Source organism: Tetrao urogallus, assembly GCF_951394365.1.
Source record: "Tetrao urogallus genome assembly, chromosome: 1".
Taxonomy (NCBI): domain Eukaryota; kingdom Metazoa; phylum Chordata; class Aves; order Galliformes; family Phasianidae; genus Tetrao; species Tetrao urogallus.
Genome location: NC_136813.1, coordinates 154,725,362 through 154,751,666, shown reverse-complemented (window position 1 = coordinate 154,751,666; position 26,305 = coordinate 154,725,362). Strand labels below are relative to the sequence as shown.

Genomic DNA, 26,305 nt, shown 5'->3' with positions numbered 1-26,305 from the left:
AATGAGGTCAGATGCTCCAAATAAAACGCAGCATAGGCCGTGGCCGTGTTACCAGACTGGTGAACTGATAAGATTGCCTTCAAGTACCCAAACTGACTGTTTGAACTAAACTTATTTTGTGTGGTTAACAGCACACCCACTACCTTGTGCAGGAAAGGTGAGCAACGTGAGGCACCAAGAATACAATCACCAACACAGATGATGGCTTACCACAACCTCAAGTCTAAAGCGGTCTCTTGTGGGTCTCTCCTGCAGGTGAATGCAGATGCTACTGGAAGTGCCTGAAGTCCAACCCAAAATGCAGTACTAACAGCTCTCAGGAATGATGCTCTTCCAGAAGGAAATCTGGAAGTCACCAACCAAACCATCTGTACATTAAGATAAATGTTGGAAACTGTGGGGATTTATTTGACTACACTGGCTTCGATGTATTACTTAGGATTTTTTTAAAAGAAAAGGAGAGAGATGAGAGTTGTAATGACAACGTTGGTTACTTTTTTTTTTTTTTTAATCTACTCAATAGTTTCTTTTAATTTATTTATTACACTCCTACAGCGATTTAATTTGTGGTCTTCTTCACATGCCACCCTCCACTAAACTGTGCTACTGGCAAAGCTAACATGCTGAGCTTTGAGCTATTCATCAGTGCAGACTAAACATTTACCTCTATTTGCTACAAAGTGCGTGCACTATTATAGTTGATTCTAAAAGACAAAATTTTAATTGAAGCATTTGTAAAGAATGCCTATTTTGAAACACAGCTTTCAATTGCTCTGTGAAACCCTTTGGCAAGGATCTTGTGCATTCCTGGGAGGATTTAAATGAGTTTGCCGCTGAACAAAACCTGGGTTACGGATAGTAACTTGGATACAGTCACACAAAAAAGAGAGCATTCTCATTCCTCCTGATCTTTTTCCTTGAAAAACACGACCATCAACATGCAAAGTCTGTTTTAATAAGATAACAAGGGGGGGGGGGGAGAGGGGGAGGTTTTGGTAAGTGAAAAATACTTATTGCAACACTGTTTCTAAGATAAATAAAACATGTTTGTACTTCTTAAAGCTCCTGCTACAGAGCCTAAATTCGCAGAACCCCCAGTATTTAAAGCTGAAGCAGACAGTTTAAACTAGACTGCAATAGGATAATTTTGCATTAAGGACTTAATTGTACATCCTGACTTTAATTGCAATTCTTGAGTCTTTAGCATTTGAGACATGCTTGTCTTAAAATCACTTCTTACTTGTTCACTCCAATCTGATTTTTCCCCTCAGCCTATCAGTAGGACACCGGAATAAAACAAGCTCTTAACATTAAAAAAAAGAAACTGAAAACAGCCTCATTAAATCTCAGCATTCAGTTCCCATCTTCCAGGGAATCTTCATATACATGGTAATTAGTTTTCTGAAAGGGGAAGGCTTAAACGTCATTTCTTTGTGTTGTAAATTCTAATTATTCATAGTAAATAAATTAGCAATTCTGTTTTATTGCTTAAAGAACGTAGAAGCTTGAAGTAATCACACAACTGGCAAAAATTAGGAGTTCCCAAAAAAGGAAGTAAAACTTCATTCTTAGCATTCCAGGAGACTTAAAAAGGGCTCCATTAACACTAACGGGGAAAGGGCAACTGACCTAGAACTTCACTCGTGCACCCAAACTATTAATGAAGTCTGAAGAATAAAGAGTAGTGGGTATGCAAAATCCAGCTCCTGCGATGCAACAGCAGAATGAATAAGCTGAGCGCTAACGCACCCGGACACGCTGCACACCATGGCTACAGGAGCAGCGTGCTGGCACAGGCCATCTTCCAGGAGTCACATTCTTGGAAAATGGCCGATTCCTGGGGATTCTCGCACGACCTTCAGTTGAAAAGCAAAGGAGTTAAAAATCAAACAGCTCTTCTTATGCGTAAGTCATAAAGAAAGAAAAGGTGGTGGTGGCAGGGGAGGGGTAACGACTTATTTAGCATTATTCAAAAAGGAAACCTAATCCTATGGATTTTATGGCCACTCTACTATTATTACTGAACACTACTATCAATGCTTATCCCTTACAGAAGTGTCGAATCATATTTATGCACCAACCAATAATTCAAATATTCATTAATGGAAGACAGTCAGCCAACACGAGTACAACTCTGGAGGAAAAAAAAAGACTTTTAGGCGTCTCACTTTTATGCTCTAGTTACCTGGCACGTGCCTCAGCGATAAATAAAAATACAACACTGACAAGTATGAGGATGACAAAACGGCTTTGTGAACTTTCCCCAAGTTGCTCTTCGGCTTCACAACTATGCAGAGATCAAGCACTTTGTACATCAACAAGTCATTCCACATCGTTCTTATTAACAGAGCATGAGATTTCATTTTTGTACTGCCCAAGTAAAAGTTTATTATTAGCGCAATTGAAGGGCCATAATCAAAAGATGGAGGTTTTTCTCAACTCAGGAGCAAAGGACTTCAGCTGCAGGAAATACATATTTCAGGATTCATGCTGTCCATCACAAAAGCCAAAAAGTAGCAGAAATAATTTATTTCAACACATTACTTAGACTTTGGCTTTCTGAGAGGAAACCAAGGAAATAAAACGATCCTGGAAAACACCAGGCCAAGTGATGCTTCACAAACAGAACTGGGATTCAGCCTTCAAAACTGCCCTGTAAAGAAATAATATGCAGGGCAGACTATCTCTAAAATTTCTTAAAACTTTCAGGAAAGAACAAGTGTTCTTCTCAAAATTCTGCAGTATGTCTTTTTTTTTTTTTTTTTCCTCATCAGCACAAAGAAGGCAAATAATATTCAGTGAGACAAACAGTACAGGGATGGACCTGAAAAAATAACATCATTTTTCTACCAGTCAGAATCAACAGTTAATGCTGCTTCACATTCTGATTTGAACATAAGCTATTTATAAATATGTCTGTTCTACAGTTTCATTTGCATTCCTCACTTCACTAAGATTATGAGTCTCTTCATTGGTTGCTGTAAGCAATAGCAGAGCTCTTTAAAATACTAGAAATATGTGAATACATATCTATCAAAATAAACATTGTCTACTTTTGTTACTAGAAATACTCTTGGTTCTGGTAGCAATTAAAATGCTTCAGTTTGAAGAACGAAGTACAACCTAAAAAAATATTTCCTTAGAATTACTGTACTGGAAATATCCTTTTGGGTTCCATTTTGATTGCATCACTGCAAGATGCTCTGGTTTCAGTTAGAGTGACTCTTCTTCCTACTAGCTGTTGCTGTGCTTTGGATATTGTATGGTTCTATGATTCAGGATGAGAATAATGTTGATAGCACATGTTTCAACTGTTGCTGAGCAGTGCTCACAGAGCCAAGGATACTTCAGCTTCTTGTCCCGCTTTATAAATGAGGAGCTGGAGCAACACAAGGAGCTGGGAGCGGACAAAACCAGGACATCTGGTCCCAACAGATCGAGGGGACATCTCACACCATATAGTATCATGCTGAAAGATAAAACAGGAACTGGACAGAGCTGCCTCTGCTCAGGGACAGGCTGGGCACCGGTCAGTGGGCGGTGAGCAACTGCACTGTGCATCACTGGTTTTGTATACTCTTATCAATATTATTATTTTCCCTTTCTGTCCTGTTACACTGCCTTTATCTCAACCCACAGATTTTATCTTTTTCTGATTCTCTCCCCAACTTCACTGCTGGGAGCACAAACAAAGCTGTGTGGTGCTGAGCTGCTTGCTAAACCACAAGAGAACAGATAAAGGACCTTTAGGTCCTAGAATCTGGAGAGAATGAATTTGAGGAAGACAGAAAATTTAACTTCTGATAGAGAATCACTTTTCTTTCCATGTATTTTATTTTTAAGGAAATCAAAACAAAACAAAAAAATCCACTTCCTCTGATATGCTTCTGTTTGCTGGCTACTCAAGCAAGGAGAGCAAACAGAATGAAACTTCTCTCAGAGATGCTTCGGCCAACTGATGGTAACGAAGAACAACAAAAATAATAAATAATGCTTTATATTCCCCTAACTCAAACTAAAAGACAGCTTAAGTATGAAATGAGAATAATTTCTGAAGTAAGAACCAAGAGAACATGAGAAGAAACTAAAGAGCACGTGGCCTATGGGAGAGGATGAAGGAGATGGGCTTGCTGAATCTGCAGATGAGCAAGCCAAGGGGTAATTTAACAGCAATCTAGAACTACGTGAAGGTCAGTAAAGATAACGGAGCCAGCCTCTTCTTGCAGACACCAATGACTAACTATGGACAACAGACCCGAAGTACATCATATTTCCAGGAGTCCAACCCCCCTGCTAAGGCACAAGTCACAGATAGGAATCCAGATAGATGTTGAGAATCTCCATAGAAGGAGACTCTACAGCCCCTCTAGACAACCTATTCCAGAACTCCATCACTCTTACTGTAAAGAAATTCTTCTTCATGATTGTATGGAACTTCCTATGATCAAGTTTTAGGCCATTGCTCCTTGTCCTATTGCTGTGCATCACCATGAGCCTGGCTTCACCCGCTTGCCTCCCACTTCCCTTCAGATATTTATAAACATTACTCTGACTCTCCTACCAGTCTTTTCTCCATGCTGAACAGACCCAGGTTACTCAGCCTTTCCTCACACAGGAGATGATCCAGACCCTTTACAATTATTGTGGCACAAGGCAAGACACCTCGGAGATCACTGTCTTTTTTGAAATTGAGAGTCTAGAACTGGACACAGCATTCATTAATTCTCCTTCTTAAGTTAATTCAAGCAAAATCTTCTCCAATTCAAAGTTCTGTACAAAGAAGAATTCAGGCACAAATCCAAAAATGTATCCAAGAAGTAGAAAAGCAAACAACTTGAAAAAAAGAAAATCAAAGCAAATGTGATCTCGTATTTTATGGTTTTGACACAGCAAGTTGATAGTCTCATTCATTAGGAGAATGGAGAAAGACAGACTGTTTAAAAAGTACACATTTAATGAATGTGTGCTTCTTCCTGTAAAATCTGCTTTATAAATTAGCCACCTTTGAAGAGAGAGCTGCTCTACTATAGTTTTCTTTCCTGCTTTGATTGTTCTAATTCTTAACACTGCTGGCTACACACACACACACACACACACACACACATATTTACATGCACATGTATGCACAATACGGCCAAATCACAACTCAGAGCTTTTCTGAATTACAGAAATCAAGAAATGAACACAAATTAAAATCTGTAGAGGAGAAATGATCATAACTGATTACTTTCAGCACTCCTTCCTTATAACAAAAAAATAAATAAAAATAGAAACTATCAGCACACTCATCTTCTAAGGAAAAAGAGAAAACATGCATGCTTTTCACACAGACAAAGTGAACTATCTTAACAAGAAGCCAACAGACACAAGTGAAGCTTTTATTGTTCATTCTGCATGGCACTGAATTAAGTCCTATGAAGGCCATTTGAAAAGTTACACAGTAGCTATGACAGCACCCAACTGCCTTTCCAGCACAGCTGTAAAACCCAGCTCTGTAAATGACCAACACGCAGTTGCAGCAATTTCAAACCTACCTCTCCCCAGTTTTGAGAAGTATGTTTTACTAGGCTACTGGGCAGGACTTCTGATGAAATATGATATAAATAAGGGCAACACAAATACGAGTTCTCCTGAATTCAATAAACTGGATTTGTATTTGTCTACAAAATATTGGTTATTGCAGTACAAACTCACATATCACCAGTAAAGTAAGTTATTTTCCACAATGATTGGGTATCCAACAAGGCGTATGAAGCCAACCTTATTTTCATTAAAAAGTAACTTCTCAAGGTTATTCTCAAGATCATTTTCCCCAAAGCTCCACTCAGATAGGAAAGAACTGTTTGCTTAAAACAAATACACCTGAAGTCAATAACTACAATGGGCAGTGCATGTGGGCACAGTAACATCTGTGCCAGAAATTAACCAACACTGCTTTCCTCCCTCCCCTCTCCACCCTCCCAAAAATAACGAACTAAGACTAAATCTGGCCAACTCAGAGCAACACGTAAAACCACTGAAGTCTGTCTTGGGAACAGCAACTGCCTTCAGATAGTAAGCTGAAGTAAACAAAGCAAGTTTCAATGTAAAAACTGTGCAGACTGAATTCCTGACAAGTTCTTGCTGGACATCAGCCGACAGCAGCAGTAGATATCTAGTCACACTTCAGCAAAACTTGACTCAGCCATAGTGATATCTTCAAATACAGAGCTCCCTAAAAACCAGGGGATTCAGTCTAACTGCTGTGTATAAAACATTCTGACTGACAGATGAAGTATTTAAAGGAGAGGATTATGTTCTGAACAATGAAAAGAGCCTTCTGGAGATAAATGGCTTTTTACAAAGCTCTTGGAAATAAATCCACCTTTCAAGGATGGTTCCATCTTTTGAAGAAGATTGGTCTTGAAAGTAAAACGCACTCGTCTATAAACTCATTAAAATTATAAGCAGCAAATGCATTTAGGCAGAAAATAAGCACATTCTTGAGAAGCTTCCCAATTAAAAAAAAAAAAAAAATTAGTAAACCTTCTTGATTACAGTTCCACCTATTCATTTTGCAGACTTTCAGGTGTTAAAACATCCGAGCAAAAATAAGAGCAACAACAACAACAAAAAGGAAACACCATACAATAGCAAACGTTTTAATTCAAACTGAAAACATTTCCCAATTAAGAATACTTTCTTTAAAAGGAAAATCCAAGCACATAATTTCATCTCAACGCTTCTAGGTCTGTGATCCCTCATTACGCACTGCCTGTTCTGAGTGAAATGTATTTAAATACCTCTAAAACATCCCCCCCCCCCCTCCTGCCGCATTCCCTTCTTCCCCTCCTCACATTTTCAGCTAATACTTTGACATTACTGGCCTCACTAAACTCAATCCTCCAAATTCCTGACATTCATGTCGTCTTAATCTGAAGCGTAACTTGAGGAGATGGTTAACATTTGACCTTTGCTCTACCTCAGACATACCTGGAGACAAAAAAAAGAGGAAAAAAAAAGTAAAAAGCACGCAATATGCATTCACAGTCTGAAAGGATGTTTTATTTCAAAGTTCCCAGGACATGGTCTTTAAAATAAATAAATAAATAAAAAAAACAACCAACCCCAATCCATTAAAACCTCAAGAGGTAATTTGTATTAAATTTCACTAACTAGCATAGTTTTGCATAAACATTACAAACTCACATTAAGAATGGAGGCCTAAAGCAACAAATAAGAAATAAATCCCAAGTATAAACTCAAGAGTCACAATGAATTTAATAATTAAATTGCTATCATATTAATGAAAACAATCAGCATTATTTAATTAAACTGGATGCTGTAGTTGAGAACAAACAACAATAAATCATACATCGATTACAGAAGTAGACACTGTCACTAACAGGCTATTAAAAATTAGTCAGAAACAAATTGCTTACAGAACTGGATGAACAGACAAATCAGAAACAATAATTAAAAAATAAGCCAGTTCTGCATAAAGAACTTGCTCGAGTGAACTTGTTTGGGCATATAGGTTTTGCATCCCCTCTCTTCTTAATTACCAGTGCATACTAGTGCCAGTAACTTACAGCGCCTGAATGCTGAGGAAAGAAAGAAAACAAAAGGATGGAAGACAAAAGGTGAAACTCTGATTGTTTTATGAGCCAACGCCTCTTTGCTAGGAGATAGTCCCCATTTGCTGTCATTGCTATCAGCTTCAGGCATTTTGTTTGTCATACAGTTATGGCATGACTGAACATGCCACTGAGATCGCTCTAGTTAAATGAAACTTGCAGCTACAACTGATGAAGGGAATGTCCTCTTACAGACAAAGAATCACAGAATGGTTTGGGTTGGAAGGGACCTTTAAGATCACCTGGTTCCAATCCCCTGCCATAGGCAGAGACACCTCCCCCTAGACCAGGTAGCTCACAGCCCCATCCAGCCTGGCCTTGAATGCTTCCAGAGAGGGGCATCCACAGCCTCTATGGGCAGTGTCTCTATGTTCCAGTGTCTCACCACCCTCACACGATGTACAACATGTGTAATTTTATTTGTCACCTTACTACCTAGTTCAAGCTGCACATCTCATTTTATTTACTAGAAATTTCCAGCTGCAGATGTAACTCTCAAATCTTTCTCCACCAACAGCTGCTAACTCACAAAAACGCTGGCTGTAAGGCATTAGGCTTTACGGAGCAGATTTCTGTAACTACCAAGTAAGAAAGCAGAAACTTTGCTTTCAAACCAATTTCTTCTGTATCAAGAAGGAACAGATAGAGCCAATTACTTGAAGCCTTTTTTTTTTTGAAGGAATTGCCTATGGCAAGTACCCATGGGTGATTCAAAGCCCAAGCCCTTCCACACCAAATCACCTCCACTTATGTGAAGCTGTACAGCAGATTTCAGAGGCAGGTCTCTGTGCACAAACACCTGCTGCCTAGCACTGTGTTCCCAGAGCTCCCTTGCCTCACAGGCTGTCATCCTACACAGGCCCCTAATCCTTCAGCACACTGGGTTCTCCACACCAATGCCATCCTCACTCAGCTCTCTTCGCTTCTAGGATCAGAGCACACTGGCTTAAAAATACTTCACACAAAAGGAAAACCAACAAAATACTCTCCAGCCTAAATTACAGATAAAGGCTGAGTCCTTTGATGACAACCTCTTTAATGTGCTACAACACAAGCTATTCCCACGCAATTTATATAGGTATGTCTAAACGCAAGATCAGCCTTTGAGCGTCACACAAATGAAGCCAAATAAGCTTTGAGCTTTCAGGAACTAGAAGATCCCAGCACGGCATTTGAGACATAATAGTACTGAGTTAAATTTAAAGGGGAGAAAGTCCAGTCCTTCCTATGAATGCAAGGCTAATTAGCAAATGCACGTCATGCCTCCCCTGACAGATATCCCTCTCATATTTCATTAGTGTTTTCATAAGTCTACTTCTGTGTTGATGACTAAAAGCTACCTGCTATCGTAGAATATATTTGCAGCGTCCTGAAGTTATTATTTTAACGTTGCTATTGGTAAGATCAAAGCTGTACTTGGAAACAAATGAAAAATGCTTTTTACTCAGCAATCTACAGTCAGCTACAGTTCCTTATTACCATTTCATTCTGCCAATGTGGTACAAAATCTGCTCTTAACACTGTTCTTTCAAAGTGAAGGCTATGGTTATTTCCTCAGGCACACAAGTCATTGAAAAACCTGCATGGATTTAAAAACATCACTATATTTATGCAATCAAATAGCAAGCACACTAAGCACTCTTGGAAACGAGAAGCAATGCTGGCATCCAAAGATCTGACAGTCAGCTTGAACATCAGCGCATCCCACTTCCCGGAACTTCCAGACGGAGCCAGGTCAGGTCAGAGGGATTTAGCAGCCCTGAGTTCAGCAGTGCATGAACACCACCACAGTGCTCCCAGCTAGACCTGATCAGGTCCCCAAAGCAGAACAAGCTTCAATCTAAATTAAAAAGCTGTACCAGCTTATAAAAAGCCATAGGGATGTCTACTCCTCCATCACGGTGGAACAGTCAACTGAACTGAACGCTTACCGTATAGAGAATTGAGGCTTCAGATCTCTGTTTCCAGTCCCTGTGAGCCACTAATAGCACTGAAAGCTCTAGAACACACAACCAACCTCCAAATCTTTCTAAATAAACAGAACACAGAGAAGTTCATGAGGAATCAAAAAGGGAAGCAGAACAACAGCGGGAAACAGTTCATGCATGCATAAGTACATTAACATACCATTTATAATCCCTTCTGCTTTGATTCACGAACATTCTTGCATCTTATAAAAAATGTAACATGCTAACAGCAGTGGTTTCTAGTGTTGAGCTGCTTAGCAACACCTGCGCTCAAATAGCCTCTGGCTAGGTTTGACAAAAACTGATCTGACATCTGACGAGCCCAATTTTTTTAAATTGGAAGAAGCAAACCCACAAAATGAGATTATATTAAAACACCCACTTATGTTTTAGACTATACACAATGTCTGAAAACTGACAGATAATGGGCTTCTGCCTCTGGCTAAAAACAACCACTACGTTTTGCTGTAAAAGCTAGCTGCCCGAGGTGCCATTATTTCGTGCAGGATAATTACGATGCACACCATTTTCGTCAGGTTACTAGTTTATGTGCACTTACTGTACAAGTTTCCCTCATTTTTAGTTTGCCTTCCTTTTGACAAAGAATTACCTTTAGGGTTTCTATGCATTTTTAGACAGAGTTCATTATGTGAGATTAAAGACTTTTTTTTTTTTTTTTTTTTTTTAACTCTCTTGATTAGTAACAAATGAAAAGAGCAGAGAAATTGAGTGAATGGGAAATTCTTTCTCAGATATGTGAGGACTCTAGCTATGCCATTATCCAGAAATGCAGGCTCCTATGTATATGACTTAATTGCCAAGCATGTCAAAACACCCAATCCCAGCACACTTTGCTGGAACACTTTGTTACAGCACTCAGCACATCAAACACATGCTTCTTAGACATCCAGCTGTAGTTTCCCAAATCTGACAATTTACCACATCTCTAAGTTTTCTAATAGCATTTGATAACTTCATGAAAGAAACCTGACTACAATGCCTCATTCATGTTGCACCTCACATTTGGACTTCCAGCACTGCTTTTCACTATTCTGTATAAACTTCATGAATAAAAACTACAAGTCTGCAAACTGATGGGGTAAGCCCCAAACATTCAATTATCTCACTGCAGCACTCTATATTGGAAATGAATATTGGGTTTGTTTTTTAGTTTTGTTTTTTTTTGTGTTTTTTGTTTTTTTTTTTTTCTTTTTTTCCAAATAAAGTTTTTGGCATCAGATATTAACACAAAGCATCTCAATCCAACTATAGCTTCACTGTTTTCCTTAAGGGACGGATCCAAAGGACGTCTCTACAAAATCTCTCTGTATGTTCTTTAAGACTTCAAATCACTCAGCATGTCACGGTACATTAGAGATGTTAGTAGCTTTGGTCTAATTGAAATGACAATGTCATACAATTTTCTTTGAAGCACAACATCACACACATTAAGAACTAAATCTTTCATCTTTGAGTTAGAAGTTCAATTTACACAGCACTTTTGCACATTTGGATCTAGGAACTTTCAGAGGAATTAAAAAGCCAACTCGACACCTGGCTGTACAACAGGCTTTGATCAAAGCACAGAGGCTGAGCAGCCCTCTTAGTGCTGGGCCTAGAACACAACCTGCAGCAGGGCCAAGAGCTGCCTGGTTCCATTCTACCTCCCATGCTCCAAAATACAGCTGCATTCAAAACAGACTTCATAGAAAGCTTTTAACTTAAGTATATAAGAGATTAACACAGCTACTCACCCCAAAGCCTAGGACACTCCTGGAAAATAAGAGGAAGAGATGTTTTTGACTTTCTGTTCTAGAAGCAATTCTGGTAGCTACCAGTTTCACAAAGAACACAAACATTGAAGTCACAACACTATTTTAGACAGGATTTAACCTACAGAACTTGATAACCCACAGTAGCACAAGTAAAAAATACACCGATCCTGCACCCCAACTTGTTATTAATACTCTGGGATGCAGACTACAAGTAGAACTGCAGCCAAACTGCTTAAAAGATTTTAATAAACTAAGATGAATAAGGAAATAGAGTAATTTTGTTTTGGAAAAGCATTGTCACATCAACAGTAGTAACTTCTAATTTAACCTACAAAGGCCAAAAAGTGTTTTTGTGGAAGAAAGTGAAATTACACTTCATGTTATAGAATAGAATCATAGATTTGTAAGTTGGAAGAATTATTCAGACAAGTACTGCCCTTAGTGCACTTTCTGACAGACTGCTCCCATCACACAGCTGTTTTAAGAGCCTTCTTACAGTTAGGTCTGTTCAATAATCCGGTTTGGGCTACCAGAACATTAGCTTGCTACTGAGCTGCGCAGTAAGGGTCATTTTTTCATGAGCCAAAAAGATTTTAGATATATTTATTTTTTAAACATGGGAAAAACATGCCAAAAGTTTCACATTCCTGGGCAGAAAAACATATGGGAAAAAAATACAAATAAAAATAAAAAAAGAAAAAAGTTGTTTAGTTAACAAAATATAAATTCAGCTTAAATTTTCTCCTTGTTGATCTCAAAAAACCCCAAACATCTCAGTAGGCATACATGTACCAAAATGCCATAGAGGAGGAAAGATCTGCAAATACCAACATTTTCATCTGCTACCACCTACCATAGGTATTCAGTATCAACAATGCTTCCACCCTTAGCAATTAGAAGAGATGTAGGTCAGCTGTTTCCTTTGGTACTGCTGGCTTAAAGAAGGGAGTAGCACAAGACAAGAAGTGCTATGTAAACAATTAAAAAGCTATTTAAAATTAATGACCCATTCAAGAATGAATATTGCAATTGCTTATTTTGCTACTACCTCAGTCATTAGGAACTAACTTCTTAGGCAGATGTTATACACACACAGTTTGTAAACACAGAAGCCTCAGTCTCTATGCTTAGCAATTTTTTTTTTTTTTTTTTTTTTTACATAGAAGCAAGCAAAAAAAAAAGAATCCAACAATCAGCAATGCTCACATTAATTTTCTCCTGCTCTCCCTAGAACACAACATAGAAATGAAAAGGTAAAAATATACAAGGAAAACAGGTATTGACAGTTTAAAGCTCAAGCTAATCGCTTATGCGATTAGAAAAAACAGGTATTTCTGGATGTTTTAGTACACAGGCTTGTTGGCCAAATCACTACAGCACTAGGATGTTGGGTTTTGGTAACTGAAAAGGACATTTATACTGAAGCGCCACAAGTTGATTCAGTTAGTAAGATAACTAGGTTTCCATTTTAAAGAAGGTCTTTAACAACATAGTTATTTCAAAAGCACAAATTCTGGATAAAGTTAGCTAGTAAAGCATGAACTTGGCTGTGCAAGAACTTGTATGATGGGGATTGTGAACTTCTCACTCAAAGTATAATGAGAGTTGGGGAATGTATCTCCATGAAAAATAAAAATAAAAACCAGAAGAGGATACAAGAAAACCCTAAATCTACCCCAATTAATACTTCTGAAAGTAAAAGTCTTTGAAGGAATGTGAGGTGCTTGTCAGCTGACTTGCAGAGAAAAACTCATCTCCATGTATGCTCTCACTAGCAACTTCAGCTAATCTGAAGTTCTGGCAGAGCATGAGATATATCAGATAGTGCACACTCCTTAATGATGAACCACACACGAAAAAAAAAAAAAGCCAAAAAAAAAAAACCCCAAAAAACAAATGAATAACAGCCTGTCAAACAGAAACACTGGAATAGATACGAAATCCCAGCAAACTTGAGTAAATCAATCAGAAAAACTCTTAACCTTGCTATAGAAGTAACTAATGAGCAAAGATCATGAAATGAGGATAGTAGGTAATGAGTTGGGTTTTGGGGGCATGAGAGTGAAATAATAATCATAAAAGCATTGCTCACCATAAGTACTGATTGCTAGAAATGCGGACCTCCCTGCCCAAACATTTACTGTATGCTAACAGTTCACACACTCAAGGAAGACTGAAAAGTACTTGGTAGAGAATTTCTGTTTGTTCAGTGACCTTAATCAAATGCTGCAAGTCTTCAAAATGAAAACCATCAAGAAAGGTAGGACACTAATTCATGGGAAATTACAACATTTCTGCAATATTTTTCCTTCCTACCTACTTATATATTGTAGGAGCAGGACAATGAGGCTCCTTGGTCAGACCCACTATAATCAGTATTGCTTTTTTTTTTTTTTTTTTTTACAATGCACTGAAAGAATCAAGCTAGAGCTTTACAAAGTGATTAAGTGAACTTCAGTGGGAAGAGGCTGATCCAGATGACCACAGATACCAATTGGAACTCCATGTTTTTACAAACACTGAGCTACAAATTGCATGGAATGCGATTCACACGTAATTGCAGCAGACAGGTAGGACAAGCACAGGTTCCTGTGACTCGTGAAAATAACGGACAAGGTTAGAGAGAACTGAGAAGATAAACAGTTAAAGAGAAGTCATCTCAAGTTTCTACTGTCTACCACTCTGGTCTCCGGTGATCGATGTATTTGGCAGAGCTGCCATACAGAGAGCAGTTACTCACAACAGCTTTTCCGTATCTGAGCACTTTACCCAGCTAACCCACCTCTGTGCCTCAAATCCCATTAGCACCTGTTATTCCCTGGAATAAATCAGGCCTAGGTTGTGCTCTGCCAAAAAAACAAAAGCATCTTTTTTTCCAGTCATCTCAAGCAGCCAGTGAGCAGAGAGCCAGGCTCCACGCACGGCAGGGAAACGAGAGTCAGTGAATGTACACTGAAATGTGAGAGGTTCTGATCAAACAGAAGAGAAAATATTTGCACCATAAGGACAGCGAGGCACTGGAAGGGTTGTCCAAGGAGGCTGTGCTGTCTTCATCTTGGGAGGTTTTCAAGGTCTGACTGGATTAAGCCCTGAGCAACCAGGAAGACCTGACTGAAGACCTCCCGAGGCTCCTTCCAATCTCAACAGGGCTTCTCTGTCTACACACTGAAGGCACACAGCGCTGACTCAAACCACACTTCTGCAAGTCTCTCATCTACTAACAAGTCTGTGGCTTAGAGAGGTTCCAAACATAACGTACAGAGCCCTTCAGATCAAGAAAAATAGTTCTGTCTCATTGATGACAAAGGACTGCATAGCAAATACTGTATAAAGCCTATGACTACTGCATATTTGCTTCACATTTTGGTTTGAAAATAGGCAAGCATTGAGACAGGTGAAATTTTCTCTTGACTGTTATTTGCCTCACTGTGGGTTTCTTAGTTTGGTTTATTTTTTGATGCCTGTTCTTCTTAAAGCACACCTTCTCCCAGAAGCACAAAACCTGTCTGCTTTAAGGTAATGCCACTGCTGTACAGAAAGGCTACATGACAGAGCTGCTTATGACATTTGCAGGACTGGAGTAAGAGACTTCAGTGTTCCGTGAAGTCCTTCCAAAAGGGACATGCATACAGATCAGTCACAGTAAAATCTCCAAACAAAACATTAGAGTTGTGGTTTTTATTTTAATTTCCCATGACCTTGTAAAGCACTGGAAATAGTCATCCACCTACAGGCCTCCATTTGAAGTCTTTAAATACACAACTCCAACTTAAAGAAAAAAAGCAGTAGAGAAAAACATTCACCATAAAAAGTTCACAAGATGTAACAAACCAGCCAATGTGAAGGCAGTGTTAAAGAATCAGTGCAAGCTTCCTTGGAACTGAACACTTGACAGCGACCTTTCAGTAAATCCCCTGCACACTTGCAGCTACAAGAAGGTTTAGAAAATACATCGGTTTTAAAGAGGCTACTGAGAAAGAAAAGCAAAGTTTGAGCCAATAAACATTTTGCATCAATTCATATTCCCATATTTAACTGAAGAGTTGCGGGGAGATTGTTTTAATCTCTTCTTTTCCAAAAGGAATCTATTACCCACCAACTCTTACTGGGACATACAGAAACCAAACAAATATAATAAAAATAATTAAAAAAAAAAAAAAAAAAACTGCCAAAGGGTAAAGTGACACAAGAAAGATGTGCTCAAACTCAAAGAAGCATGAATGTTTGCAACATGTAAAGCAAAAAATGAAACAAGACAAGACAGTTTGCCCAACCTACGAGTTGAATTTTGGGGAGAGATGAGTGGCTGGGAGGTACAGAGGGCATCCCGTTTCTTGGCTGGAGCAGGGGGTGGGGGGGTTATTTGGTTTGAGGGCTGCTTCCTTTGTTCACCTTGGTTCTTTAGAAAGTAACACATCTGGGATATAGAACATTCAAAGCACGAAAACGCTGCTGGAAAGGAAAACAGTAACACAAGTCTGGAGAAATCATAAACTAATTCACAAGACTTCTGCTGATTTATTAGTGACTGCTGAAATTAATCCATTCATTCTTTCTACTGCTCTGTATCCTCACAGAAAATTATATCTATAAAACAAAGGAAAAAGGGTTGTTGTTGTTTTTTTTAATTAACCAAAAGTGCTGGAAAAAGGTAATACATTGAAGTAGTTCTCATAAGTATGTGTGTGTATATACAGATATATACTTATATTACAGTTATAAAGATATAAATCACCAATAAACCACACTTTCCAGTTCAGGCAAATCTGACTCTTATTAAAAAATACCACCAGCCCTCTGTTGAGAGGAATATTTTCCAGTCAATTGAACCTACAGTAGAAAAAATAATAATAAAAAAAAAAAGTGATTTACTTACAGCTCTGGGAATTAACAACTAGAGTTAGTGTACCTTCACTAGAAGTAGCCAAGCCATAGCATAGAAACCTAAAATATATATCACTTATAATTTGTTCCTTCTGGTACTAAAAGAAACACAACATTCTAATCTTATTAAATACAAAATATATTGTAAGATCAGTTATACCAGATATCTCCTTTCTACTGTGCTAAACTAACAAGCCCCTAATAATTAGCTCCAAGTATTCAGGTGTGGGATGAACCATATTCTCCAAAGTTACAAAGGGATTTTGAAGGCGTGACAAATGCAAACAATGAGGCTCTAGAAGTAGCAGCTTTGGACTGCTCACTTGGCTTTTCATTTTTCACGCTTCAATCACTAAGGTATTAATTACTCCAGCGCTATGAATATTAGGACTTACTACTGAAAACACTAAGCTAATACCTGAGACTGCTGTTTAATCCCATTACCCCAGCTGATTGTAAATAGTGAGATATTTAAGAGAGATGAGATAGCAAAGCTGGATCCTACTTGGGAGCAAAACCCAATCCATTTTTCCTCACTCAGGATAGCTGCATTAGACTATTCTCAATTTTAGGTGGGTTTATAGTATTGCTCCTTAATTAAATATGAGATTTTCCATGAAAAACATGTGATCATCATAGAGTCATAGAATGACCAAGGTTGGAAAAGACCTCTACGATAATCCAACCGCCCACCTATCACCAATATATCCCACTAAACCATGTCCCTCAGTAGAGCACTTAACACTTCTTGAACACTGACTCCACCACCTCCCTGGGCAGCCCATTCCAGCACCTGATCACTCTCTAACTGAAGAAGTATTTCCTGACGTCCAACCTGAATCTCCCCTGGCACAACATGAGGCCATTCCTATAGACCTACTGCAAGCTACCTGGGAGAAGAGGCCAACCCCCAGCTCACCATAACCTCCCTTCAGGCAGTTGTAGAGAGCAATAAGGTCACCCTGAGCCTCCTCGTCTCCAGACTGAACAATCCCAACTTCCATGATATGATATGATATTCTATCTTAAGTTACTCTTCCATGACGAGTACTTTCATCTGCCTGAGACAATACAACAAAGCAACATGATACACTGATCTCTTGTGCCATCTTTTTTTTTTTGTCCTGTTCCCTTGAATAAATATAATTCTCCTGTACTTCCACAGTCTTTAAAAACTAGAAAATATTAAGCAGTTTCTCTCACTCAGCAATTGTAACAACTTGGCTGAATCAGCAACAGCTCTCATAAAAAAGGTCTACACCAGCCATTTCAGAATTTTTGAATGTTTCCTGCAAATACATAGGAGTGAGAAAAGGCTTTGACTTAGGCGACCAACAGCATCCTTAAAGCCAAACTGGTTAAATATCAGCCACATAAGTGAACAAAAAAGTGGCAGAAAACTCAGACTCAGCGGGTTTTGAGCAGTACTAGGAAGTTCATATGGCAGCCGGGGAAGCAGCATCCTTCAGGAGCTGATATCAGGGCCAATACCATACGATACTGTTATTAGCAATCTGAACAGAGGGATGGAAGGTACTCCCAAGATGTTTGCAGTGGATACAAAACAGGTGGAGAGTGGTAGAGAGGCTGGCAAGCAGTCCAGCTCACACCACAGACCTGAACATGCTGGAGATACTCAAAATTCAGTGAGGCAAATGCTAACCAATCTGACAAGAACTGGCCCCACTAGGAGCAAAGGATTAGAACAGATGACTTTTTCAGATACGCCTTCCAGCCAACGTAACTGCCTATGATTCTGTGCCCATTAGTATTACATACAAATGCTGGAAAACATCTTTACTACTGTATGGGAACTGTTGAGCTGTGGCCTGAACCACCGATTGAGCACCTGGGTGCTCAAAGGACACAGTCAGCCCTGGAAGCACAGGTGAAGGCAACTCACCTGTGCAACTAGAAGGGATGGAGCCTGGCTGCACCTCTCTTGGACCTCATTTAAGGGCTGACTGCTGCCATAGAACTGCACGTTCACTTTGGTGTGATAACTGATGTAACTGATCATATCCACACTTTTCTGTCTGTGCTGCACAATGAAACCGAAGTCAGCCTATTTCCACTGAAAAAGCAAGATGCTCCTATGTTTATGTCAGGGCAGAAGTGGACAAACCCACAGCTGACAGGCTGTTTCCTGTCTGCCCTATGATTTTTTTTTGCTCCAGATGTATCTTGTCTTTTAAGTAGGCTTTAGGAACAAGATTGGACAGACAACATATCAGCCTTGAGTACAACAGCCTAGAAAGAACACAAAGGAATATTTCTCTTCAGCCAGCCAACATCTACATTTATTTGCGTCTATTGGCCACAGGACAGACTGGGAAGGAAAGGCAGTAACTGGCAAGGCAGAAAAGCAAGATGCCTTCAACCATCAATTACAACCTAAGCTAAGTACTCTTCTTACTTTCTGAAGAATTCTTTACTTACTTTACGTTTATTTTCCACCAAATAACGGTATCGTTTCAGATGATTCATCCCAAAACCAGGAGAGTGAAAAAGCTAGCAGTACAATAACGTCTTCCAAATACACCTACTTATTAAAGGATCGTTTTAAAAACCAGCCTTCCCAAAATTGCACTTAAGAGATAAATGCAGTCAAGAGAATCAGGGGGAAATTGGTGGCTCCTGAAGGCTTTCCATCACTCTTGCCCACTCCAGCAGGAACAGGCGCTGGAATTACAAACTACATGCATAAAAGAATCAGTGCTTCCTGGTAGAGTCCTGTGATTTCCAGCTGGAGACACCGGCCTACAGTCTGACCTTCTATGAAAACAACAAGAATGAAGTTATCCCTATCATACAAAAAGGAATCACACTACTTCTTTTCTGCTTATATTTTCAGATGGAAAACTACTGCCCAACCTTATCCCAAAGTAAGCACAGTGACTGGGAAGGGTTCTAGATTCAAAATCCTTCTGGATTTCTATGTTCACTACGTGACTCACTTGAGCAAACACCTCCCCTTACCTAGCTAAGTGTCAGGGCATTAAAGCATGCCTCTAAACACAAACAAAAACTTAAATAAATAAATAAATAAAGGAACAGGAATTAAAGCTTACGTGCTAAAAGAAGGTGGAAAAAAGATACAGAATGTGCCTGTTGCACGGGTTGCCCAGAGGTTAAGTTAAAATCAGGATTCACAAAGGAATCGACGATGAAACAGACTGGATGTAAATAGTCTTCATAGCAGAAATCTGAAAATGTTTATAATGCCTCTTTTACCTAATGCCTCTTTTACCCATCCACGTCTGAAGGAGGAACCGCAAAGAGAACCACAGTAAAATAAATGTGCTCACAAGACAAAGCAAGTGGGAGGATGGTAGTGGAAGGTCATCCAGGTCAAATAAATATATTTCAGACTTCTGCCACAACACTAATATTCTGTATTGATGGTATCAGTGGTCAGGAAATATGCATTTCCCCCCAGTCTTTTCCTCAACACGTCTTACTGTGACATTTTTCTCCAAACATATCTGAAAAAGAAGCAAGCTGCTTGAAAGGAAAATGCTCACAGGCAGTGGTCAGTGCAGATGCTTTCCCATTATGGCAAGATAGCAAGAACTGTTCTTCCACTTAACTTAATCCTTAGGTAGGGAGTTGCTGCAAAGGATTCTACTGAAGGGAAACTTCTGTTCAGAAGAGTCCAATCACCAGCACAGGACTCCGCACTCCTCTCTAGTTTCCAGCCTTTCAGAGAAGGCTTTCAGTTGCTTTACAACCTACTCAGTAATTGCTACGCTTGACACATTTGGCATTTAAAGTTTCCTTTGGTTTTTCCAACTGGAACGCAGCAGCCTCCTGCCAGTGACACAGCTCAGTGCTTGATTCCCCCAGTAGCATGAGCTGCTTCTGTTCAGCACGATACCCACCGAGCACCACCTGCAGCCCCTTCCAAAACAGCAGACTCCTGGCAGAGCCACCAGCCCAGTGTCAGGAAGTCATGGCCTTTGTACCACTCCAAAGTTGGCATGGGACGGACACAGCAGCTGCACATCCTATGCACTGGAAACAGTAGGTCTGCTACTGTATTAATATTTCCTACAAACAGGTCAGGAGACCGTTGTATCTTGAGTATGGCAGCTCTGCGTGCAAAATACACAGATCCAAGTTCTTTACACCTTGTTAAAACATTCATCACCCCGTTATTTACAGAAGAACACTTGTGAATTTAGATGGCTTGCACCTGGTTAGGTGAAAAACGTAAACTTCATCCATAAGTACATTACACCAAAACCAACCACCTAAGTGTCCTGCCTAGGATAGCCACGATGCTGACTCCACACGCACCCCTTTTACAAAGGTGACCACAGCAGCACTTATTGGTTTCCTGGTTGGGATTCAGAAACAGCTTATGAGCACAGCTCTGCCAGCAGAATCCTCCAGTGTGAACACTTACAGAAGCAGAGCTGCACCTTCAGCAGCACAGCAGAACAGCAGTTACTTCAACAATACACAACACCACTTTCATTGTATAGGCAGAGCTTAGCACAACAGGAACTCTGTGTCTCAGACAGACAGGAGCACTGCTTCAAGTGAGAAAAACGTTACAGACAGAACTTCACACCTGCATCAACTGAACACCTACAAACTGAAAAAAAATGCTTTGTTTGGGGCAGGCTGTAAAGCTTAATTTAGAGAAGTAAACTGTAGTAGTAATTACCATTAGATGCAATTGTTACCTTTCACAACCTATTCCAAGTCATCAAAGCCCATATTCCACAGAGTGAAATCAAATTACTAAGTTTCAACCAGCTACCAAGAAGGTAAAGGGCTGCAAATACTTCAGAAGCCAACTTCCAAAGCCATCTGGTCTTAGATTAAGCACTGGTGCTGAGAAGACAGAAACCAACCTTTATTTCTACCACCACAGCTTCCAAACACATAGCACTCACCCTGCTCACAACCTGTCACCATTTGTTTTCACAGCTTTCCCTTCAATTTTTGACCTTTAATGACTTAAATACAAAAGAACTTTAAGACACGGAACTTTTTAAGTCCCAGCTCTACTACCTTCCTATTGAACAGAAATTCATCCTTAATGAAGAACAATCTGCTAACGTTTTTAATGCCTATTTCAACAAAAGCAAGACAACCTAAACTTAACTTTCATTGTTCTACCACTTTTTATAATATTCAAGTTTCCAACTGCATCACAACAGTAGTTAGGTTCTGTTTCTCTGGTGGTGAAAACCATTCATGTGTTCTCTACCAGGCCAAGTAGCTTCAAGGCACTAAGCATCTCCCACAGGCACATTTTGTAAAGTTATTTGTCTACTTCAGAGAATGAGAATCTCCTCTCTGCTGCCTTTTTCCACTTCACTGCAATGCTCATCACAAAATGACAACTGCACTAGAGAAAGACTGTCTTCTTGAAAGTCAGACAATAAAACACCCAACAAAAGTCTACAAGAACATCTTCCAACGCTCCACACGGTGTAAGTGATCAATTGCAATGCATACTGCTACTAATCTACTATAGAGGGCACAGCAAAGCTAAGCCTAGCACCTGAAGGAGAAAGACAGCAAGAAGTTTCCTACAAAGACAGCCTGAGGGAGCTGGGCTTGTTCAGCATGGGGAAAGCTCCATGGAGAAATCACTACAGCCTTCCAGTACCTGAAAGGATCTGACAAACACAAGAGAGACACAGTGAGTTTTTACATAGTGTGATAGTGATGAGGCAAGGGGGAATGGTTTTAAATTAAAGTAAGGGAGATTTAGGTTAGGTGTTAGGAGAAGAGCCTTTATTCAGAGGGTGGTGAGGTACTGGCACAACTGCCCAGAGGAGGTGTGGGTGTCCCATCCCTAGAAACACTCAAGACCAGGTTGGATGGAGCCCTTGGCAGCCTGAGCTGCTGAGTGGCAGCCCTGCCCACAGCAGAGGATTGGAACTGGTATGAAACTGGAGTGCTGTAGACTGCAAACTCGATTATTTCAACAAGTCACCATCTACACAACAGCCTCCTTTTGTCCAAGTTGTTGGTTTCAGATATAAGCAACATGGAGAGAAGTTTGCAAGGAGTCAGGCCTCAGAAACACATGGCTGTGGAGAGCTTGCTTCTCAGCGCCAAGTACCTCAGCCATGACAGCCACTCTAACAGTGCAGCAGCAGCTACAGCAGCAAACTGACACAGAAGATTTTAATGGTTGCTGAACAAAGAATGTGCATTCCTGAAAAGCAATGAATATTCAGAGCAGTATTTAAACAAAACAAAACAAAGCCAACAAACAAACATGAAGTCCAACCACCAGCACACTCCAAACCGCACCACCCAAAGCCACAGAATAGCAGCTCAGAACACAAGTTCAAAGCACCAGGACACCAGTCACAGGGAGAGAGGGTGGGGAAAAAAGAACAGGCCATGACTGGTGTTTGGGGGTACAGCAGAGGCCCTAAAAGGAGCTGCTGTGTAATGCTTGCTGCAGTGCGCAAAGACCCTATGAAACGGACCAGGGCTAGCTTACCTGGGAACATGGAAATGCTGTACTGTTTATGAGTTCCTAAAAGAGCACAGGGCAGGTAGAGGGGAGCACACAGAGCTCACCAACCATCTCAGCCTGGGCAGCTGGCAATCTCTGAAGCCAGAGAGCTGAAAAACTTGCTGCACTCCCCAGAACAGGAAGACCCATGCCAACACATCTCAGGATAGGCTCTGCAAACGATGCCCCATCAAGTGCAGGAAGAGCCCCTAAGAAACACAGCTCCAAAGATTTCCAATAGTTGCTCTATTATAGTCGAGTTCCATAAGTTGCTCTTACAACTCACTGCTCATCTCCCAGCACCTCCCTGCATGGAAGTGAGCGCCACGAGCGCGTTTATGGGATCGAAACAAGTGTTAATGACTCCAGGTCTGCAGAACACAACTCCATCTCCTGCTGCTGCTGCAAAAGCGCTTTATTGCTATTCTGACCATCTGTAACATTAACCAGAGAAACAGACTGCACAGTTTTTCCTACAGTGAGATAGACCACCAGAATTAACGCAACACTGGGAGTAAAACACAGCTTTATTTAAAATTTCCTGTGGCCTCCTATTAACTGGGGAAAAAAAAAAAAAAAAAAAAAAAAAAAAAAAAAAGCTGAAGGCTCGGTTATCATTCTTCCGAATTCCTCTAGGAGCATTATAACTCAGCGCCAGATTTCTATCCTAGTAGCAAGCCGCAGAGGACAGTGGTGTTGGCTGATAAAAATATCTTCCTCTGCCCTCAAAAAATGCTCCTCCAACCACCACATTTTTTCCAGCGCAGGAAATACTTTCGCGTTCCAAACGGCGGGCTATTTACACCTGAGCACCCACCCGAAGCCGTGACTCCGCTCAGTCCCCGCCGCCGCTCCCGCCGCATACCTGCGCTGCCCCGCGGCGCCCCGTTCCCGCTCGGGGAGCGCTCCCCGCACCGCCGCGACGGCGGCTCCCGGCCCTGCCGCCCCGCTCACCTCGGCAGCCGGGATGTTCACCACACCTGTGGACCTCCTTTTCTCCCGCAGCTTCCTCTTCTCGATCTGCCCCTTCCCCTTCCTGGCGCTGGGGCCGGAGCTCTTCCCCTTGGCCGCCGGCTTCTCCTCGCCCTCGGGGGAGCCGGGTGCGGCGGCGGCGGCGGGCGGTTGCTTGGCGGGCTCCCTGCCGGCAGCGGGGCCCTGCGGCGGCGGCTCCTTGCCGGGGGCGGCGCGGCCCGGGCCGAGGCAGTTGGCGGCCCCGCCGGCGGGGGGCGCGCCGCGTTCGGGCGGCAGAGCGGCGGGCAGGTGGTGGTGCGGCTCGGCCGGAGCGGGGCTCGCCGCCGGCCTGGCTTCGGCCCCCGCCGCCGCAGCCCCCTGACCCGTCGGCGCCTGCTTGGCCCGCATCTTCTCCCGCTTGGCTTTCCACTCCTCCAGAAAGTCCGTGGTGCTGCCGCCGGCGCTTCGGTAGCCGCCGGTCGCCATGTTCGCGGCGGGGTGGATGGCGGGAGCGCCCCGCAGCGCCTCCGCCGCCACCCGCCCCGAGGCGGCCGTGCCGCTGCCCGCGGAGGAGCGCTCCCGGCGGGGCGGGCGAGACGGGGGCGGGGAGAGAGGCCGGGAGCGACGCGAACACCCTGGGCAGAGACAAAAGGGGCCGTCAGGAGTCCCGCCGCGCCGCCCGTCCCGCCCTGCCTCCCGCCGAGCCCCCCCGCCCCACCCGGGGCTCCGCTCCCCATCACCGCCGCCCCGGCTCCCCGCGCCCACCCTCACCGCGCCGCCGGCTGCCGTGCCAGCCCGACGCCCGCTGCCGGGGCCGGTGCGCGGGGCGGGGCGGGGCGAGGCGGGGCCGCCCAGCGCTCACCTCCCGCCCGGCGCGGCCGTCCGCACGGCCGATCCTCGGCGCCGGCGGCACCAGGTGAGCGGCACCGCCCCCCGCCCGCCCGGAAGGAGCGGCGCGGCGCCGGGGCCCCGGGTTCCCCCGTCTGCCCTCCCCTTTCTCCATCGCGGAGCAGACGGAGCCGAAGCGAAGGCGGAAAGTGCCGAAGTGACCCGGGCCCGGGCCCGCCACCTGCCTGCCCCCCATCTGCTGGCGGGTGCCGCCGGGCGGGGCCGCGGCGCACCCGAGGCCGTCTGCACCTCCGCCACTGCCCGCTCGCTGCTCGGCTGACCCCGCTGTACTCACTTCTCCCTCCCGTCTGCACTCGGGAGCCGGAGAGGTCTCCGTCTGCGGGCAGAAGGATGGGAACGGAACGGCTCTGCGTTTTCGTTTTGTGAGGCGGAACGAGAACGTGGGGGGAGGGAGGGTCCTGGAGGATTCGCGGTCGGTGATGCCGCAGCCCTCGGCTCAGAAATGCCGCTGGGTTGGAAACGGCGAAGAACGCGTGTAAGAGAGAACGGGGCTGCAGTCTACAGTATTCGTTATATGGTCCGTATGTGTGAACAAACGGTAAAACCTGTCTGGAAAGCTCCGCTTGTCTGATGTCGCTGAATTTGCTGTGGCACAACAGCCCCAAGCAACTGATGCGTGGCTCCTGCAACCTGCCACGCAATCCAAGTCCAGGGCCGCATTAACCCTATACCTCTCTGCCCCGTGCTCACCCCACCGACCTTCAGTGCCCCTCTGCTGAGTGCTTCTTTGCTTGGACTTTCCGCTTCTGTCTCATTTCTACTGTGGGTGCAGCAGTTTTGTTCTGAAGGATTGCACAGTGCTTGTGGCAGCTGGGATGCTAGGTTTGTCCATGCAGAAGATGCCTCCAGCCTTGCTGGCTGACAGCGTGGTCCAAGCAGAGCAGGTTGGCTGTTCCAACCAACCTGAGAAACCACCAGCAAGCAGAAAGGATGATTGAAAATACTGCTGCAGTACACAATTCCTGAAGTTGGTCGTATTTCTCTTTACAAAAAAGCTAACAAAAAGTTGATTTAACAGAAATTTTGACTAAGCTCACTCTGTCCTCAGAATAGCATTCTTACCTTCACTATTCTCCATGGAATTTAAGTTGCAAAACCACAGAGGTCTGTTTTCAGAAAACACAATTTAGGAAAAGGATCCATCATGTCAGTTTTCATCTGCAAAGTACTTTTCCCTCTCGGCCAATTTCTTCCTTTTATATCACGAAGCACAGAATCATGAAGGCTGAGGATCACAAGTCCGGCCATCACCATGCCCCACTGTGCCCACGTCCCTCAGTGCCACATCCACACGGTTCTTCAACACCTCCAGGCATGGTGACTCCCCCACCTCCTTGGGCAGCCTGTGCCAATACCTTGCCACTTTTTTTCTGAGAAGAAATATTTCCTAATATCCAACCTGATGAAGACTGAGAGAATCGCATAGGTTTAACATGCTGGTGCTTCACCCCCACCATTGTACCTTGCACACCTGGCTAAAAGTGTGTAAAAATCACATTCCAGAGCTGTTCTTTGTAACATGATGTGTCTGTGGAGAAGCACAGCTATGTATTGCAGCTCTCAGAGCAGCCCCTCTCCATTCCCAGGTATCGGTCAGTACTGATCTCGTGGCAGCCTCTCACCTGCAGCCAGGGCCACCACTGCCAGATTTGTTATTATTTTTTTTAATCTTCTGTTAAAAACACTGTGGTGGGTTTTTGTTTCTTTGTTTTG

General features: G+C 42.5%; 1 protein-coding gene across 1 annotated transcript in view; it reads right to left on the bottom strand.

Moving 5' to 3' along the window:
- Nucleotides 1–24,175, bottom strand: part of PAWR (pro-apoptotic WT1 regulator) — a gene marked incomplete at its 3' end in the record, with an annotated part of 66,849 nt that extends 42,674 nt beyond the window's left edge. Inside the window, exon 1 of the mRNA XM_079539450.1 lies at nt 23,687–24,175. Within this exon, the coding sequence (XP_079395576.1) occupies nt 23,687–24,169 (483 nt within the window). The 5' untranslated portion in view covers nt 24,170–24,175. The remainder of the gene's footprint in view (nt 1–23,686) is intronic.
- Nucleotides 24,176–26,305: the final 2,130 nt, after the last annotated feature.